The sequence below is a fragment of the Hippocampus comes genome, unplaced genomic scaffold, assembly GCF_001891065.2.
Source record: "Hippocampus comes isolate QL1 unplaced genomic scaffold, H_comes_QL1_v1.1 scaffold76, whole genome shotgun sequence".
Classification (NCBI taxonomy): domain Eukaryota; kingdom Metazoa; phylum Chordata; class Actinopteri; order Syngnathiformes; family Syngnathidae; genus Hippocampus; species Hippocampus comes.
Window position 1 is genome coordinate 3988029 of NW_017805277.1, and position 20019 is coordinate 4008047.

The 20019-nt window shown below is 42.3% G+C and overlaps 1 protein-coding gene across 4 annotated transcripts in view; it reads right to left on the bottom strand.

Annotated features, from left to right (window-relative positions):
• The window catches only part of LOC109516240 (signal-induced proliferation-associated 1-like protein 2), an 81220-nt gene that overhangs the window by 8927 nt on the left and 52274 nt on the right, over positions 1 to 20019 (bottom strand). For 3 of the 4 annotated variants that reach the window (XM_019870618.1, XM_019870619.1, XM_019870617.1), the window contains exons 9-16: positions 16698 to 16972; positions 11368 to 11622; positions 10325 to 10471; positions 8976 to 9079; positions 8807 to 8895; positions 7558 to 7931; positions 4652 to 4930; positions 2434 to 2572 (exon numbers count right to left, since the gene is read on the bottom strand). In XM_019870618.1, the coding sequence (XP_019726177.1) occupies positions 2434 to 2572; positions 4652 to 4930; positions 7558 to 7931; positions 8807 to 8895; positions 8976 to 9079; positions 10325 to 10471; positions 11368 to 11622; positions 16698 to 16972 (1662 nt within the window). The remainder of the gene's footprint in view (positions 1 to 2433; positions 2573 to 4651; positions 4931 to 7557; positions 7932 to 8806; positions 8896 to 8975; positions 9080 to 10324; positions 10472 to 11367; positions 11623 to 16697; positions 16973 to 20019) is intronic. The other variant, XM_019870620.1, reaches the window with a different exon arrangement.

Sequence of the window (20019 nt, forward strand, 5' to 3'; positions counted from 1 at the left end):
AATCTTACGTTTGTGGAATATGAATTAGGCAACAAAATGCATCTTTGTTTTCCATCTCAGGGGGAGGTCATTTTGCCAGTGTGATGTCATTTTCAGTCAACAGCAAGAGGCCAAATGGTCATCACTTGATGTGGATAAAAACGGGTGGATTTTACTGACTAATTCATATTCCCAAAACACAAATACCGTAATTTCCGGACTATAAGCCGCGACTTTTGTCACACGCTTTCAACTCTGCGGCTTATTTCATGAAGCGGCTTATATAAAGACTTTTTTAACGGCCGCCTGTGTACCGTCTTTCTTTGTAAATATCTCATGTTACAATATGGGCACCTGCGGCTTATACACAGGTGCGGCTTATGTGTGTACAAAATATTTTTTTCCTTTAAAAATGTAGTGGTGCAGCTTATAATCAGGTGGGGTCGATAGTCCAGAAATTACGGTATATTTCAGCATAGAATATATTATTGTAATCAATATTTTTGAATTTACTTCCATCTTAATGATTTGCAGAGGCCAGATTTTTACTGCCTTTATAGCTTTTATCGAAAGAGGTGATTCGTGAAGCTGCTGTAGACATTGAATAGAAAACATCATCAACATAACACTTGAAAGTGTCGACTGGTTTGCACGTCCGCCTCACAGCTGCAGAGTTCATGGGATTGATTCTGGGTTCTGGGCTTCCTGTGCGGAGTTTGCATGTTCTCCCTCTGCCTGCGTGGGTTTTCTCCAGGTACTCCGGCTTCCTCCCACATTCCAAAACATGCACGCTAGGTTACTTGATGAGTCTAAATTGTCCTTAGGTGTGGTTGTGAGCATGAACGGTGGTTTGTCTACAGTATGTGTGCCTTGCAATTGGCTGGCAACCAGTTCAGGCTGTACCCCGCCAACTGCCCGAAGTCGGCTGGGATAGGCTCCAGCATGCCCGCGACCCTCGTGAGGATAAAGCGGTTCAGTTAATCGATGAATGGATAATAGTTTAAGCTGTTTCCAAGTGCCAATGCTTAGCATCACTGCCCAAAATTCCAAGGCTGTTTTAAGCTATGATGAATTCTTTAGCCCGTCCTCTTATCGGCCACACTAACACATCCACCTATTTTTTCCCCTTAATTTATCTGACTTTTTCCTCAATGGACAAAGCCAACGAGGGGCATATGGAGCCCTTTGACGTGCCACATGGGAGGATGTGTTGGAGAACCACCTATTCAGTTGCCAGTTTCTTTCCCACGAGAGAAGCCGAGCGGTAGAATAAACTGCAAACGGCCTTTCCTTTACGTCAGCTGCACAATAGTCAGCCTGTCTGTGGAAGGGACATCCCGGCGGACACCGTGGCTGCCAAAGAAAATCTTTCAGCACCTGCTCACCCATACAAAGAATGGCATCGGGTGGCTGCCGGAAGTGACACATGCGTTAACCTTTCCTGTATTACTCTCCTTGATTACATAGGGGCCCAATCACGTCACATTGTATGAAATTAGAAACAATCCGATGGTTTTTTTTCCAACATTGTCATTACTGTAATGTGCCAGCTGATGATTGAAAACATTCACCCCCAACAAAAGAGCCGTATGTATTCCTTACATGGTTTATATACAGTACTTTGGACATCTGGCCCAGCGCCCTCTTGCATGCATCTCCCTCCCAGATTGCTTTTCCACATGTGCACGTTTTCAGGCAGTGAATGTGTGCAAATAAAGGCTTCCAATCTAAACTTCGAGCGCTTCTTTGGGTTTGTTGTTGAGCTCTTCTTAGACATTGAGTGAAAATGAAGGGAAAGGACAAAGAGCAACCCGGACACATCTGTGTTCATTTTACAACAGAAAAGTGCTGTTTTTCAGTGAAAGGCTAATGCGCAAAAATATGACCAACTAATCAGTGCGCCAAGATGCTTTGTGCAAGGACAAGACTGCGTGTCTTCCTCCTCTCATGAGAGGAAGTGGATTTTATACAAGAATTGAGTGCCATCCAAAAATAACCCATTTGTGCATCTCTAGGGTCCCTTCCAGGAAGATAATAGATGGAGGACAGCAGAAAGGGTGCAGGGGGAGGGGGGTGGTTGATGCAATTAATCGAGTCTGTAAGACCCAGCAACAGCAAACATCATTCCATTCTGCGCCTTTAATCCATGACATCCCAATAGAGCAGACTCAGGCTCTGTTATAAATTGAATTTACCTGTCAATAGCAACCGAGATAAAGGCTGTGGTAGGAGAGAGGAGGTGTAGCCGCAGATGTTTGCTCTGCTTTTTCTGTCTCTGTGGTTAGAGGTTATCTGCACTGGTTCAAGCTCTGAATCCAGGAAAATAGCCTACGGGGCGTTTGCTCATATCTGAGCTTGATCCTTACAATGCTGTGTTTTCTCCTGTTAAAGTTTAACAGGTTCCATTTGCACTCACGCCACGCAAGATATCGTAAGACTAGTTGGTGGCCTTACCTTTTGACCCCTGCCTCCTCCTGGTGGACTGTCGGGTAGCATCATTTTCACGTATTCCTGCTTTGAAAGTCTCTGTAATGATTTTTCATCCCGCTCGGCGGCCTGGAGGCGGCAGGCGGCCTCCTGTGCATACAGTTGCCTGAAGTCAAAACAGAGGGCACACAACAGCAAGAGCTCATCAGCAGGGTCATGCAAGCCACGTCCTGCGGGGAAGGCTTTGGGCCAGGCGGCCTGGGGTCAAATATTGAAGAAACTATGTCAGTATCACACAAGGCAACTCGGGTGGATCTGATTTAGCATGCCAACATCAGGCTTCAACAGTGTGTGAAGGAGCAGAACCGGAAAGTGTGAAGAATACAGACAAGCACCGTGAGAGGGAGGGAGGGGAGGGAAGGGGAGGAGAGAAAACCAGGGTTTGCAGATGAATGACATCCAGAAAGAAGTGCAAAAATATTCAACTCTGGAGGAGTGTTCAGACACCACTAGAGGAAGATGTAAGAGCTGCGGGACCTAGAAGAGGTGGCATGTTTTGGTTTGTGGACGGTTGAGGACATTCAAATGCTTTTGAGAGCGAGCACTCGGATTTGAGCGACCTATCCGGTGAAGTCATCTTAAGTGAGCAGCCAGTGAGGATGATACAGTGTCAGCACTGCTCTTGGCACTGCTGTTGGCAGAGTGTAAGATGGCTGCAGTGGGAAATTGCAACACACGAGCCTGGCTGCAACGCTTGCACATCGACACGAGCACGTGTGTTAAGAGTTGCACAGCGGGAGACCATTCACACGCCACAGCTCCCGCTAAAAGATTATGCAATTATTTGGGCTATATAGTAGAACCATCTTTTGTGTTTTGTCCTGGTTCTTTACTGTGGACATTGATCAGTCACTATGACAAATGTGTTGCTCATTGTTTTGGGCACAACTCTGTCATATGAAGGATAACTATAAATGTATTCATTATAGCTTCAAGTAAAACATCTGCTACCGCTGGTAATCCTGTAAAATAATAACAATAGAGTGTAATGTTTACAGTATGTTAACCTGCCAAACACTCAACGAGCTTGTATAACGTTATTGTCATTATCCAGTTGGAACCTCACAGTGTCGTGGCTGGGGGGGTTGATGCAAGGACATTTGGGTAAGCAGTAGTGCACTGTAACATTATGCTGCAGTAGAAATGTCACCGCCACTGATGCACAAGTCATTAACCTCCACTTATAGAAAGCAATCGTCTTGAGGGAGTGATGTGGCAGTCTGGGAAAAGGGAGGGTGCAGTGTGTGTGTGCGTGTCTGTATATATGGGGGAGGGTCACAATGGTTCAGAGCTTGAGCCAGAGGGTTGATTTCCACTGATTGTGTACCTTGCACGCTCAGACAGCATTTCAAGGAGGAGTGCTAACAAGCTCTCAGCTCCTCTGGAACAAGAAGGAGTTAGTGGAAGAGAAAAAAAAAAGTGGCGTTAGGAGCACCATTACAAATACGGACTAGTGTTGGAGCAGGTCAAGAGAAACTTCATTATGTTCGAACAATATCCGAAAAAATATTACACCATTCATCAATAAGACAAGCTTGTGTGAGGTAAAATAAATAATAAACAACCCAATGGGGAGGATAACTGAATTAGGGACCTTTTTCATAAGCCTGCAGAAGATGACTTCAGCACATGTGATCAATCACATAGCTCTTAAAAAACAAATTTTGTAGAGCAAATGAAATTATTTAAAATCTGGAGCAAGGTAATTCCTTATTCTTTTTGAAAGAAGCTCCAAGTTCATTTGATCATCAGAGAGCCTTTTCAGGGAATAAGTTTCAACCGGGCCGAGTGATGGCATGCATCGATCTCCCTTTTGCTTTCCCCATGACTATTCAGTACTTGCCATCCCATAGCAGTGTGTGGATATCTCCTTTGCATCCACAAGAGATCTGCTACATGCTCAGACTGGCGGTCCATAGGGATCCGCCTTCTCGGAAACGATCAATAACCACAAGTGACATGTGCCAAGTGTATTATGTCCGCGGCTTCATTGAGCGTATTTATTCCGTAGCTGTCTGCCTCAATCAGGCTGATTTTATGCACACTGGGAGTCCACTAGACAGCGAGGGTGCTTGTATTGGAATGGGTCTCAGATGTAGTAGTCATTAGTGGTAAAAGTCAACTGTAACCAATGATTCTCATGCAAAATCACATTTCTTTCTCCATCTTGTTCACAAACACTCACCCACACTCTGAAATGTTGGGAGGTTCCTCTTTGCTGTGAGCATCGTCATCACCATCATTATCAGTTGCCTTCACTGGGAGATTGCCATCTGGCTGTGAACATGTCTGTTCACAAGCTTCTGAGCTGGGATCCAGGCCATAAACGGGGCCTGGCCCAGGCTGCGGCTCGGGCTCTGCACCTGAGCTGCTGGTCTGAGGGATGGTGTACACCTTGGTGGAGTCGGCGGACATACAATATCTGGCACCGCGCGCCAACGGACTGCCAGAGTGATGTGAGCCACTGAGCCATAAAGCAAAACAAAAGAAAACAAATAATGCAACTCAAAAGTTGACCATGCAGACAAAGCAGACAAAAAATGATCAAGGCATAAACAAACATGAGATGAGAAAATGACACTTCCACTTGAGGGGATATCAGCTGGAAGAATGTATATGAGAATAATACAAATGCTTGTGTTCTTATTGTCTTGCCGCATTGTGTATCCACCTCTAGCGCATACTGTACTCTCAACATGAGTTACATGTGGTGTTGAAATCAGTAGTTTGTATAATAGACTCATCAAAGTTGTATCTGTTACTTACTTTCATGTGAAATTTTCTAATGTGATTGTTTAATTGCTGTGTTGTACTGCAGAGCAGTGACAAACACTTTTGTGTCAGTGAAGACTAATAGTGGGCAAGATACATTTGTCAGGAAAAATAATAATGATTCAAGTCAAATAAAAGTACAAGCATTTCCAGACATAGCTTCAATTTATAAGTCTGGCATGCTGTAAAGTGACACCGATGGTCTCCTGTTAATTAATATACTGACAGTGTGAAAGATTACGATTTCATTAACAATGAGCAGTTTGTCCTCTAATGATAAGATACAATGTACAAAAAATGTTTATTGGAAATAAGAAAATTGGACTCTGGTTAAAATTGAGATATTTCATCTAAATGTGTGTTTTCTGGTTAACTTAAAACTTAAAGTTGGCATTAGCTGAAAGTAGTCTCCATTTGCATATTCATGACCATCTGGGCAACACCCCTGCTGCTGCACTGTTGGTTCGAATGGTCAAAAACAATTACATGAAAAAGATGGAAAGCATCGGGGTGGTCAATGGTGCTGTGATGGTACGAACTAGTTCCTTATGCTGAATGTTATTCCAGATCGAAGAGTTGGGATAGTTCCCACACGCTACTAATTTGAGCATGTCATGATAACATAACCATGTAATGGACGCCATAAACACATGAGACCTCGGTTCTATTTCGTAGCGACTGTAACCACTGAGTGCTAGACTAGTCTTCTTCACACCCCTCCTCTTTCCCAGATGGGTAGCAGTCTGGTGAGGGGCATTTGGACAGGAATGTGTGGAAACACTCCCCTACATTGCTCGGGAATGACAACCGCTCCACCAACAATCCTCAACACAGCTGGATGAGTCAGACTGAGGGTCATGAGTAGAGCGCAAGGATGGGGAAAAAAAGACTAGCTATAGAGCCAGAAAAGAAAACATCCTCATGTCTGTGTGTTTGTTGAACTGAATGGAGGGAAGGGGTGTCTTGGTTACAAATGTAGCACGGGTATTGTATGGCAAACGATGTAACGGGGAAACAGTTTGTATGTTTTATCTCAGTGGTCAGATCAATAACTTGACACACTCGAAATAAACCACAAGTGACTCAAGTCACGGTCCAGAGAAAACAATAACATCAAGAAAGTTTGAGTCGTTTATCCCATTTTGTTCCTGGGCTTCCTCAAATCAATATTTTAAAGTGTTAAATATACTTGGCTGTGTTGTAGGATGACCTCAAACTGGCCAAGCACAAAACACCACAAACATGATACGTTTCATGGGTTGCTCAACAATTCTGACAAATTTATCCAAGTAGATAAGATGTTGCATCATCCAAATTACATTAGGATTATTATATAACAATGCGTTTGTTAGGCCACAGATCTTGGTTTTGGTTGGAACAGGGGCAGATCTAGTATGTTCATAACAGCACTGGAGTTCTCATCTCATGGCAAAAACCGTTCCTACAGCTTGATAGTGCGTTCCTTCACTTTATATGAAATCAGAGCAACTTCCGGCGGGAAATATTGTGGTTGTCTCCAACCATGCATTTCAACTTATTTCTACTCCTATTTGACCGAGGTGTTATTTCATGTGTAATGACAACATGGTGCCATTTTATAGTGTCGGCCCTGCATTAGAAAGATCATGTTGGACTTCCAACGCATTATTCACAGTCTGTAAGTTAACACACCATCATTGAAACCATTGTTCACCATTTGGAATTTGGACGGTATTTTGTTCCACATAGCTGGTCAGTTGCTTTTTAGATCTGGTTACTGTGAAGGATGACTTGCATGTGATTGTCATTCAGGTTCATCAAACCATTCCACGGAACTCTCGTGACCAGTATGGAGGCATCTTTTTTCTCATTCATTGTTTGTGATTTGCATTGCCTACTGAGAGAATTCTTTGCTTTTGCTGTTGTCTTAATGTTGACAGCCTCATTTTTGCGAGAATTCCAATGAGTTGAATGCATCAATTTGAATGACAACACATTCAGCTCATTGTAAAGTGTGGCGGGAGTACTCTCCGCAGTTCTGTAAAACTTTTGCAAGCGAGTGTGAAGCCGACAGCCATCTGGCGAGTAATTGATATATGTATATGGGAACAAGTTAAATGCTCTCTTAAAATGTCCATCGAAGAGGCATCCCTCCCATACAAAAATTTAATCACTGCAGTAGTCACTTAAACATTGTGAGATGCTAAGTCCACTACTTCATGATGTTCCACTTGCTTTAAGTTGTCCACCATATGAAACTAATCAAACAACATGTGTTACCACACCAAAAACCAGTGCAATTAAATATAATAATCATGTAGTTTAGGAGATGTGCGATACCTCGAGTGTGAAGAGATCTCGCTCAGGTCTCCGATGCTTCCCTCTGTCACATTACTAGCCATTAAGGCAGAAGCGTAACCCTGTGGCAGGTATGGTTTGCCATGGTCCTCTTCAGATGCCCCGTCCTCATGGTGCTCTGACACCCATGGGTGTCCCAGCTCCCCCACCCTGCTCTGCATCAACACCCGAGCCCCAGGGACCATGCAGGGATTGGTATCGATGCCGCTGTCCGTGGAGGCCCCTTTGATGTAAGTGAGACCCAACATCTCCGGGTCCATCAAGTCTCCTGAGCCAAAGTGCTTATCATCGCTGTTGCTGGACGCGTTGCTTGACAGAGTATTGCTACTCGAGTGGCTCGAGTTCTTATCGCCCATCTAGGACAGCAAGAGAATCACAGATATACAGTGCATCAGACAAGATCAAACATTTCTTCCGGGTGTTCTAATGTGTATTACAGCCACCAAACGGGAGTATTTGACTCTTTCTTACTTTCTTTGTCCTAGTTCTGCGGAAGAAAATGTCAGCCCTGTTCACCCTAAGTGGCCCTAGTTGGGGTAGCATATAACTTAGTTTGAAGTACTGTGACTTCAACTTAAATCAACAGCCATATCATTTATTTAGTTGACTAGTACAACAGGCTAAATATAATTCTTGATATATATATTTTTTTAAAACTAAAATGAGAAAATGAGCCATCATGTTTTGTTCAATTTTCTTCTTAGAGACTGCAAAGTAGTGGGGCAAATTAAAATCCCACCATATTACATCAAAAAGACCTACAGTAGTCTTCTTTTAAAAAGCAATGGCGAGCACATTGGGGCAAATCCTGTACAGTCCCAAGTGAATGGTGACGTAACACCAGCTGATGTTTGAAAGCCTTGGTTGTTGTGAATGCATATACCCAGCTGAGAGAAGGGCTATTGTACTGAATAGATTCAAGCTTCCGGGGAAATGTGTCTAATAAAAGAGGAAGCGAAGAGATAGGACATAACCAAATGAGCTAATGAGTGGAAATAGATAAATGTAAAGGGAAGCTAGCAGGGACAACATGAACAACAAATTGAAGTCCCTGGTTGCATCAAATAAAGACAGTAATGCTGACCTTTATTATGAGTCTATTCAGAGGTGAAAGGGTGGCTTGTACATTGTCACATCCAAAAAGTTTCACCCAAAACACTGGTCAGAAGTAATTGAGTCTCGAAATATGTCCATTACATGTCAAATCAAAAGAGACATCTGAACTTTTTACCCTGGAGAGCTTGTTTGGGGAGTCTTTGCTTCCTTCTCGCTGCTTCAAAGGGTTCAGGATTTTTGTGGCGGGTATGTGCCACTTGGCCTCTGCAGATGAGCATAAATCAAAAGTAGACAAAATCATCCAATCTGCACTACTTGCTTTAATGGTTGATTCGAGCACTCACCTGCCGACCTGGTCCTCTCCAGAGTGGGCTCTCTCTCCCTGTGGATGTCTCCATCGCCCCCCTGGACGTCTCCTGCATGCTCATGAAGGATAGGAGAGGGACATCTGCAGAGAAAAACATGAGGAAGGAGGCAGTGTGAGCATTGTATTCCACAAGGAGTAAGGCTTCAAGAGATTCGGCGGAGGTAATGCAATTAGCGTGCAATCACTAAGAGCCAAAACACTTGAGCTCAGAAGCAAACAAAAGACCTTTCAGATGACTCAGCATTACAGGAACTATCATGCTCTTGACAAAAAGAGGAACCCATTTTTCCAACAGGGCGTATAATTAAAGCTATCAGAGCAAAGTGGGGTTCCCTCTACTGCACTGCGGTCATGCTGCTTTGTGATTTTTTTTTTTTCCAGCGACCTACGCTGAAGATCAATGGACTAGTCAATGTGTCTTGTTCTGTTCTGCACGGTGTCAGCTCCGACCGATCACACCTCTTCGGGTCCTTGCAAATTCAGTGCACGTTTGAGGCTGCTGATAGAAAGGCAGCAGTGTGGTGCAAGGCCTCTTGTCATGGTCTGTAACCTCTTAGAAAAGCGGTCTGCTCATATGCCAGTATTAGGTCGACTGCTTGGCCTGCATAATGAGCATGATGTGACATTTTTCAACACACTACGATAAAACAAATGACATCGAAGTAACGTCAACAAAATGTCAACCTACTGGTCTCCTTGGATTTGACTGGAGGTATAATTCATTTCTTTTATTACATTTATTTCAAAACCAGATATTTTAATTACCCTTTCCAAATTCAGCAGGCCTGGATCTGACTCAAATTAGCGTCAGCATTTTTTATAATGGTTTTATCATTTCATTTCAGTGTTCTGAGAACAAAAGCAAAAAAGGGTCTGAAATTACAAAGAAAAAAAGAAACACTTATTTCAGAACAATGACAATGATCTTCCAGGTAGACATTCTGTGTGAATGAACAGTTTTCAGGCTAATTTAATGCTCCTCCTTAACTGACGACAAGTCCACTCTGTTTTATTAACTTTAGCCAACAAAGGAATTACCGGCACTATCTTGACAACTGTGGTTGCTAAAAGACAGGATGAGACTGTTTTGCTAGTTAGTGGTTATACTAGACTCTTCCCTCCTAATAATAATAATAATAATAATAATAATAATATTAATAATAATAAAAATAATAACACTCCACCATCACCATTTTGTAAAATTATATGTTCTATTATTAATGCAGCGATAAAAAGAAAATCAGCTTTGATTATCACAAAACTCCAAATAACTCTAGGATTAAACTATGGGGTGCAAAAAGCAGTAGCAGTTGCGTGGTCACATACCCATCATATCCAGGCTGTTGGGACCAGGAGCTGCTGCCACAGGGTCCTGGATCGCTGGAGGAGGACTGGTTACTGGGGGAGCTGCGGTAATGCTGATCTCCCTTGTTACAAGAAGTAACCTGAGGATTCTCCAAATCCTGCATCATTCTGCAGAACAACAAAGGGCTCAAATCTGAGTGCATAAGTAAGATATCCAATAACATGCTGACCACGAGCACACCATGATGCCCCGGTTAGTTACTGTATTAATTTAACCCTATGATTACTAATGAAGCATATGTATTCCCAAACCATGCTGCATTCAAATACGGCACACATTTTAAAAAGATCGTATTTTTAAAAAGTATGTATTATCAATGAAATTCAATTTTGATTCACGTCTGTCTTATGTTTTTTTCCTGTCCCTCATATCTCCCCTCTACTCTCACTCCCCCTTGGGCTGCGTCATTTGATGGTCGAGAGTGGAATTCTCTCTTTGTTTCTGCAGTAATTGGCTGAGATGAGCTGTGCCGTGCCAGCGTCGCCGTCACCTCCTCTTCGGTGGGGCGCAGAGGTGCAAGGGAGTCGTACACGGAGTAAAAGAAAGAATGGAAAATAGAGTGCTCCCACTGACAGAGCCCGTGATTAGGCAGAGGAGGTGGCTGTTATCCCAGTACAGTCAGAACAGGCAGAACCATAGGGGGTCATTTTGACACTGTGAAAAGGTTATCATGACTGTGGGGCTTTCATTAGGATGAACAAATCACTGCTTTACATGGCTGGATGGAGATGCTGTCTGAAAAACTCGACCGGTAGCTGCAATTCAAAAGAGATGCGGTGAAATCGTGGAAACTAAACTGTTCCATTCATATTCATGTGATAGCCCAACACAAAAACACCACTTAATGAGGTTCATTTTACCATCCATCCATTTTCTATATGATTACAAAATACCCTCCACCTATATATAAGGAATTATTCTTGCCCTGGAAGAGAAATATAGTTCTGATGTATGTGATGCTTTATACACAATCAACTTTAAAAAAAAATGACAATGAGAGTACCTGGATCCATCTGGTAACTTCCTATCAAAGGATGTGCTTCGTGGGATAGCGGCCTGATGCTGCTGTAGGATCTGCTGACACTGGAGGCGGTCAGGACCCTGAGTGGGTGACCCTCTGGACAGAGGAGCTCCAGCCGCCGCGGGCACCCGATGCCAGGTGGTGTTCCTTCTGAAGGGTGTCTTGTACTCGCAGGGTGTACCCTCACTGTCGACTTTGTACTCCACCATGGGAATACGATACAGCTCAGAGCAGCCCCTGAGAAGAAGTTCAATAAAGACAGTTCGTGGTAAGCCACGAGTCTGTGGAATATGGAAGCAACAGCATGAATTGTTAATGAAACTAGTAGCTAATAATTGCTTCGGGTAAAAGCTGTTAACAATTCACATTTTAACATTTGCATCATCCATCTAATCAGAGGTCTTTGAAAAAGCACTTGAAGTGAACCCACCATTTATACTTCTGATGACCAATTAGCTAAGTGCTAATAGTTTACAAACTGTGGCTTACTGTTTGTTGTTTTTTTTTTTCAGTTTAATAAAGCCGCCCTGCAAAACGGGATGAGAGAGAGCAGTCAATTGGAACATAATGTAAACATTATGCTAAAAGATGCTAAAAGGTTCTGTGGAGTTGAGGCTTGAGCTCAAGACTTGATTACAAATAATATGGAATATCAAAGCCTTATTAACATGTAAATTGGTGCATAGTTAATACGAGAAAAATCTACAATTAAGTCAGAGGTAATTTGCTGTGCATGAAAAATATTTCCCTATAAAAAATAAATCATTATATTTCTACTAAATATTATCTGCATTTGGTAATTGGAATAATACGGTTAATTTAACTGATGGAATACCGTTACTAATAAATACAATTACATAGCTACAATAATGGCATGGATTATTATACCATGTGTTATCAGAATGCATAACAAATACTACCAAACAAAAAAAAAGGGTGAGTTGTTTACTGTTTTTTTTTTTAACACGTGATTGGATCATACATACACCAACGCTTTGACTATAACATTAAAGCTGACAATCCAAGGGGCCTTTTCTATGACCATCAAGATGCCATTATTGTGATTAGCAGAGAAAGTCTCTGAAATAGACAGACCTAGGATGCTGGTTCATGCAACATTATGGTGGAGTGTGAGCTACGCGTATATTTGTGGGGAGAGGGATTACAGGGTGACGGGTCAGGGTTAACCATTCTGGATGTTTTGCAAGCTCTCCACAAGCATCTCAAGCATGACCCTCATGATTGCACTTGCCTACCCCACTAAAGTCTATTTTCCAGAATGCACTGAGGTTTGAAATCTATGTATACATAGCTGCGGTCACAAAAGCACAAACAGAGGGGCTTGAGGAGGGCTCATTGACTGATTGTGAAGGGGAAAAGTAATCCATGTAAGTAAGACGCTTTCATCAAACTGGGCCATGGCTGGCTGGCTGTTTACAACTGGGCATCCGAGCGGGGCTATGGGTGTCACATGAGCCAGCCTTAAAATCATGCTCCACTTCTTCCATCTCCACACTGTCACCCAGCTCACACCCATATGGCCAATATCAACATCCCATTATCTTGAAGTACTGCAAGTGGTTGGAATAACATCCTCCATATCTTATGCTTTGAATAATTGATTGGCTTCATGTGTGGTATGAAGCATGCATCATAAGGTTCACGTATGGAACTGTAAATAATGGGTGACACAGCAGCATTTTACTATTCTGTTATACCATTAACTGGAGAGGGGGGTGGTGTGGTGGTAGTGTAGTGGTTCAGATTACTCGCCCAGACTTAATGCTCTAATGCCGGTCACCCCGTATTATGGACCTTGCCACTTTTGTGTTTTGATTTCTGGAGCTCTGGGCAAGTGGTTTAGAACGGAATGAATGGATGAAACATTTGCTTCTGTGTTGTATTACTGAATCTCTTATCGCTCAACTTTTTTTAATAGTGGTGGGTGGAGTTGAGGGGCGGGAACGGGGATGGAGGAAGTGGCGGGAATGAGGAAAGGTGTTAAATCCTCACCATTGCTACACTTCTTTCTCCAGGACTGCTAACCCACTCATTACATTGATGAAGTATGTGTACATGATAATGCCAGGTTGCCACCCACAATTACTCCCTCAAAGGCTAAACGTGGTTAACAGCTTGTCAACAGCAAAAGGTCTCCATTTTTGTTTCTGGCCGTGCTATTTGCACAAGAATGATCAAGAAGTGACAAGGTATGATCTAATGTTACAGCTCAGTGCCTGCCAGGCTGACAGTTGAAAACAACCATCAGACTGGACCAGTGATTCTTGCCTTTGAAATATATCGGGGGAACGGCCTGTCTCTCTGTGTATAAATCAACGGCAGGAAACCAGCACTAAATCTGAGCTTTAGCATGGTGTAGGAAAAATAGACTGGTAGACACAAATGACATGGTCTGCTTCCTCTCGATCTCCAAAACTTTTACTTAAAGGCTATATAGGCCTAACTTTAACCACACTGGCCAACGTGAGCTGATAGAAAAATATAACAAATACAATTTGCCCCCATGTTGTCATGTCTTTCTTTGGAGGAAATAATGTGACAGTTTCAAGTATTTTAAGTGACGTTGCCAAAACATTAGTGCTTACTTGACCAGTTGGGGGGGGGGCAATCAGCCATTGGCGCTTAACAAAATAGAATAAATGAGTGTGACAACAGGACCTTGGACCTCAGTCAGACAGCCGTCACTTCAATGACATGGCCAGGGATTGAAAGACATGCTAATCCATTCCCACAGTCCATGTCACAGCAAAGAGCCAGAGAGGTTATGACCTCAAACCAGGCCTTTTTAGAGCATCATTGTCCTGAGGTTCATTAGGAAGGTGTGCTCCAAAGTGAATACGTTTGCCAAAAAAAAAAAAAAAGCCTCTCAATGATTTCTTTGCCAAGTGATCAAAAAGGAAAGAAGGGCTCCAATGTAGAATGTGGAGGGATTAAGCAGCAGGTTGTGAATGTTTTTGTTTAGCAGCGTTTCCTTTCACAGAGTGTCATCACGGCAAGTGAGAAATCCGGCTTAACTTGAGTCCAGATGAAAATCAGTCTGATGGCACTTCAAAAGTAAAGGTCATGAGTGGCCAATTAAATATCGCAAGTAATACTTGTTAGCAGAGCTCTGGAGCAGGTTGAGCCCTCTTTAAATTTGAGATAAACATCAAATACGGAGATCACAGGAACCGATACAATAATAGATCGAATCAAATGGATTCCTAATGGATTCAACATTTTACAGCGCAATGACGGACGAGGCTCTTGCGCTGCTGCCCTGGACTCAAACCACATCTTGCGCCCAGTGTACGGAAACAACGTCCTATGTACAAATCAGGTCAGAGGCATATCTGCTTTGGATTTAGACGGAGTTTGAACAGTTTTAAGAATAAACAGCTCCAAAACACTGACATAACAAGATCAACCTTGATAGGACAAGAATCCCAAATGAAGAGGCTATATAAACTCTCTCCTTCCAAATGGCATTTGGTAAAGGAAACGGTGTCATAGAGGGCATATGAAGCAGGTTATATTGTCGAGAGGGCATGAGACTAAGTCCATTGTTCAGGTCGCCCCCATCATTCAGGCCACGGGGGACTGAGTGGGCCCTACAAGCCCCAACTGAATTCCTTTCTTTTGAGATCATTGCAGAAAAAGCAGAGCACTCATTGTTGATTGCAACACTTAAGCAACTTAAAAAAAAAAAAGAAGGAGAGTTGGGACTCCTCACGATTCTTCACCCAACCACTCTCCTCTTGATTTGATCAAGCCATGGGAAAATATTCACAAGACCTTGAGATCGCTGCTTTTGGTTCTCATGAGACAGCAATAAATTGTGTCTTTGGCAAAGGTCGTGGAGGGGGATACCCCAGTAAAGCTCCAAAGCACAGACCAGTATGTTGTTTTATGGTAATACCCACTAATCTGTCAAATACATCTGTTTGCTAATACCACATCCGCGTCAAATACATTTCAACATGTTTAGTATCATGACACCGTGTAGGCATTTATACGAGGGCCCAATGCACAGCTTGAGCTATCTGCTGGACAGAAAATCATGTCTGAAATTCTGCTGACCATCATCCAAACCGAGCCGGCTAGCTGAAACTGGCACAATGATCAAGCCAAGAGTTTCAGTGTCCTATGCTATAACCACCGTTTTCAGAGGCTGGACCAGTTTTTGTAGGATGATTGTTTTGTACACTTTCAGTTTCCCTGAAATGCAATTACGACCGTATCATCGTTTATGATCACTGATTTTGGAAAGAGGATTAGACAGCGGTTCAGTCAAAGGAGCTGCTGTGTTGGGTTCAAAGAGGAAGAATATTAGGCTGCCATCTGGGAGAACAAATATGCCGTCCCTCTGTCGCCAGATGAGAAGACTGAAGTTCAAATCAGCGATCAAGCCAAGCCAATATAAATGTCATGTTACTTTTCATCAAAACTCCTCATATTTTCTCTATATCGTAAGGTATATTCTGTGTTGATCTCCTGCACAGTATTTTTTCCTCACACTCACATTCTTTATTTCTAGGAATAGCTGCAAACCGCGAGACAATTTTGGTTTGCTTATTTGTGAGCAAATGGAAGCAAAGTTTACGGAAGACTATGAATATGAGGTTTCCCGAGAGATCTACGAAACCTACATGATAATCTGAATGTCAAAAGAGGGAGAAGAAGGGTCACAATTCAAAATGTTTCTTACTGTTTGTACGGTTCTACGCTTGGGTTGGGTCAAAGGGAGAAACTTTATTTTTTTCTTGACTTGAAATTGAGACAGATTTGGCGTCGCGGTGATCTCATGGTGCTGACTGTCTCTCGCAGAGAATAGGCATTCTCACACAGTCCATTTATTCTCATCACATCATGTTGAAATATGTTCCTCTCTTTTTATTTGAGGGGAAATGTCATCTCGTCATGGGTGCATGTTCCCCAAAAGCCAGCCCCTCCCACTGTAATTGCTGAAGAGAAGAATGGGGGAGGACAGAAATAAAAAGCTATTTGCAAAAGTGAAGCATGGAAGACTTGAGCCATTAATCAAAATGTTCTTCCCATTATTATTAGCGTGAAACGCTGCTTGCGAGTGTGGCACAGGTACAGCAACAAACAAAGAGACTCCATGGGGAAGCAGCTGTCAACATCAAGCGACAAGCAAGTCAGCATTTCTCTCCACTAATTACCTCAAATATGAGAGGAAATGTGAAACTAATAGACAAACATGACAATGTCCTCCGTGCACGGCAAGTTAAAAAACAAAAACAAAACAGCACTAAGTAACAATGAACACACGATAACGTTGGATTTCTTACCTTCGAGGGGTCCCATCTTCATATGGTTGGATAATAACCACTTTGACAGCCACGGAGGTACGCAGCAGATCGATCATCTGCTCGTGGGTGAGAGTGGCGACAGCTACCTTGCAGATCTCCACCAGTCGGCTTCCCTGTCTCAAGCCTGCCTTCCAAGCGAAGCCAAAGGGCTCGACATCAGCCACGATTCCCTCAAAGTTGACGTGGAAACCGAGCTGGCCCAGGCCGTTGCGCCGCAAAGTCATCTCTATAGTCTCACAGCCTCTGGTCGTGATCTTAAACAGGAAGAAAAGTCAGTCGGATAATTATGTGCAATATAATCACTGGAATACATTACGTGTTTTTTTTTTTTTTTTTTTTATGCATCTGAATATGAGAGCAATTATCTGATTGGAGTGACTCCATTTAGAGAAAATGGTGGCTTACATTCCATTGATTTGGATTGATTTCATAATTGCATGCTATCAATAACGCAAACAAATTCCAGGTGTTAACGCGAGATTGCCTTACAACAAAGCTCACTCAACTCATTCCAGTTCAGCATCATTATCGAAGTAAACGCAAAAAAAAAAAAAAAAAAAAAAAGAGGCCACGGATAAAAGCACGCAATCTATTTTTAGCTTGACAACATAATTTGACCAAGCTATTCGTAGGTCTCACTCCAGCATGAATGCACCGTGTTCCTGGATGCTTTCCCAAAAGTGTTTTCTGTAGAAGCACTGGAGAAGAAATCACACTGCACTCAATGAGCTTTAATCACTCGCCAGATTAGTCCCGGCTCAGTTGTGGTTGACTGCATCAATATACCTCAGAGTGGCAGCTGGCTTCAGGGACACATTAACTCAGACTTTGGCCTGTCAACACTTCACTAGATTCTCACACTAGCAGAAATCCTACCCTGCTGTGCGAGTGGAGCCCGAACAACCATCGTGGACTCTTACAGATCAACTGTGTCCTCAAAGTGAAACACAGAATACGTTTGGTATGATGTGGATTCACGAGTTTGTTCATCATTTTATTTTCTCATTGGCTAATAGTTATAATCATAGTCGAGTGCTTAAATCAATACAAACAAGGTTTTTACAGAACGGAAAACTAAGGGGAAAACAAAAAGATTCGCAGACTAAGTTGTCATTCTGCAAAAACCATCATGGGGGGGAAAAAAAGGAAAATATTTTGCTCTAAAATTCTGAGGGTCTAGAGAAAAATGTGTGAGAAGAATATGTGGAAAGTTTTTCAGCCCATCAATGGAAAACATACTGCTCTTTGTTAGAAATTCACTGAACCTGTCTAATAGTTTCCCAAACAGCTCTTTTTTTAGTCGGCCCATGAAACGAACGTGCCCATGTCCTTCTCTCAATGACGTACAGGTAAGACTTTTTTAAATAGACTTTCTGCATTTCAAATTGTACCTCCGAGTGAAGAAGTAGTGTCACTTTTGCAGGAATACTGCATGCTGTTGCCAGGTACCGGCAATTGCAAGACTACCTGCACAGGGGCATGTATTAAACTGATGCCGGATGATTGACAAGTTTAATAACGACGGAAAATTAAAGTTTGTTGGCAAAGAAAAAGTATGCCGACAAAACCATGGAACCGGAAATTATTTCCACCACACTGAGCATAGATTTTTGTTGTCTTTGCTTCTAAAATACGGAAAAGTGAGAAAAAAAAACAATAATAAAATAAGGAAAATTTCAATGTACATAGATGAGTTATATTTGTTATGTGACTTAACTGACCTCCGAACCAGTAATCCTCCGTAACAAAGTTCGTCATTGGTTGGAGGACGTGATTTATTGTTTATACCTTTTCCTGTTAAAGTTTCTTAACTTCCATTTTATTCTTAAATCTAGTTAAGAATGTTAAAATGTTGGTCAAAACTTTGCCTGCTAGAAAAACAATTCTTTATGATGCTTCAATGGGTGAAAACGAAACAAAGGCTAATCATTGTTTAGCAGTCATTAGTCACTTGAATTTAGCAGAGACTTGTCACTGATGTCAGCCAATTAGTTTCATTGTGATGTGGCATGCGACCAGAGATTGAACCAAAAATAATCTCAAGGGAAATACATAATGCATAAAGCATTGTGACAAAAACAAAACAAAACATTATAATCCAGTAGAGCAGATTAAAATGTGATAACCTCTACAATCCAAATCCGTGCAGATTTAGCGCCACAATATGTACAATCATATATTAAAAAAAAGAATGCTTTCATCGTTCAAATTCAAGTAATATAATTTTTTATCCATGCTCACACAGGAAAGTCAAAAGAAACGGACCACACGCAGTACTGTGATGATTTGTTCAATAAAATCCAAATACGAGGCCCCGAAGCGCACGACACCCTGGAGAGCAGGATGTTATCACAATCACAAAGCTTTTAGTGTTCTCACACAGGCTGCACGGATTTGTCGTGGCCAATCTACTTGCTTCACAATGCATCACTGGCTCGACTGTCTGGAAACTCTTCCCATGAAAACCGAATTGGATCAATTTCCAGGACAAAACGATGGACACCTTTTGGATTAAATTGGGCAGGGTCACCTTACTGATGTACACTTTATAAGGCAAGAACAGATTGCACTTGCTTGCTCGTCATACTTTTCATCTTTGGGAAATATCCGTCACAAATCCCACGGATAAGAGCACGCCGAATGTGAGCGAGATTAGCATGGCCAATGAGGAGGAGATGTCAATCTGGCCTTCTCTGTTCTTTCATGTGATGAATGTATCTCACTAAGGAGACTACTTTGCAGAATCTTACAATCATTTGGGGCCTTAACATTCTGCAAAATATGTGTCCTTAGGCTGCATATTTTTACCCCTTACTTCTCCATTCTCATTTCTAATCTCTGGGGAACTGTGCTATTGTTCTACTATTAGGGTCAAGAATTTCTCTTGAAAAAAAAAAGGAAAACATCTTAACTTCCAGATGTTTTCCCCCAGCATTTGTCCATACATCCATTTTCGGATCCGCTTATCTCACAAGGGTCGCGGGGTGTACTGGAGCCTATTTCAGCTATCTTCGGGCAGCAGGCGGGGTATACCCCGAACCGATTGCCAGCCCGTCGCAGGGCACACATGGACGAACAGCTATGCGTGCTCACACTCACACCTCGGGACAATTGAGTGTTCCGTTACCCTGCCGTGCATGTTTTTAGGGCGGATCGAACCCCACAGCTCTGCTCACACGTTTGTGCCTGATATATTCAACTGACTGTCAATTGAAAAACATTTGCAAATCATTGTGTGACTGTATATAAATTTCAGGTTTGAATTTAGGGAATTAAAAAAAGATCTTCTGGTGTTCAGTTC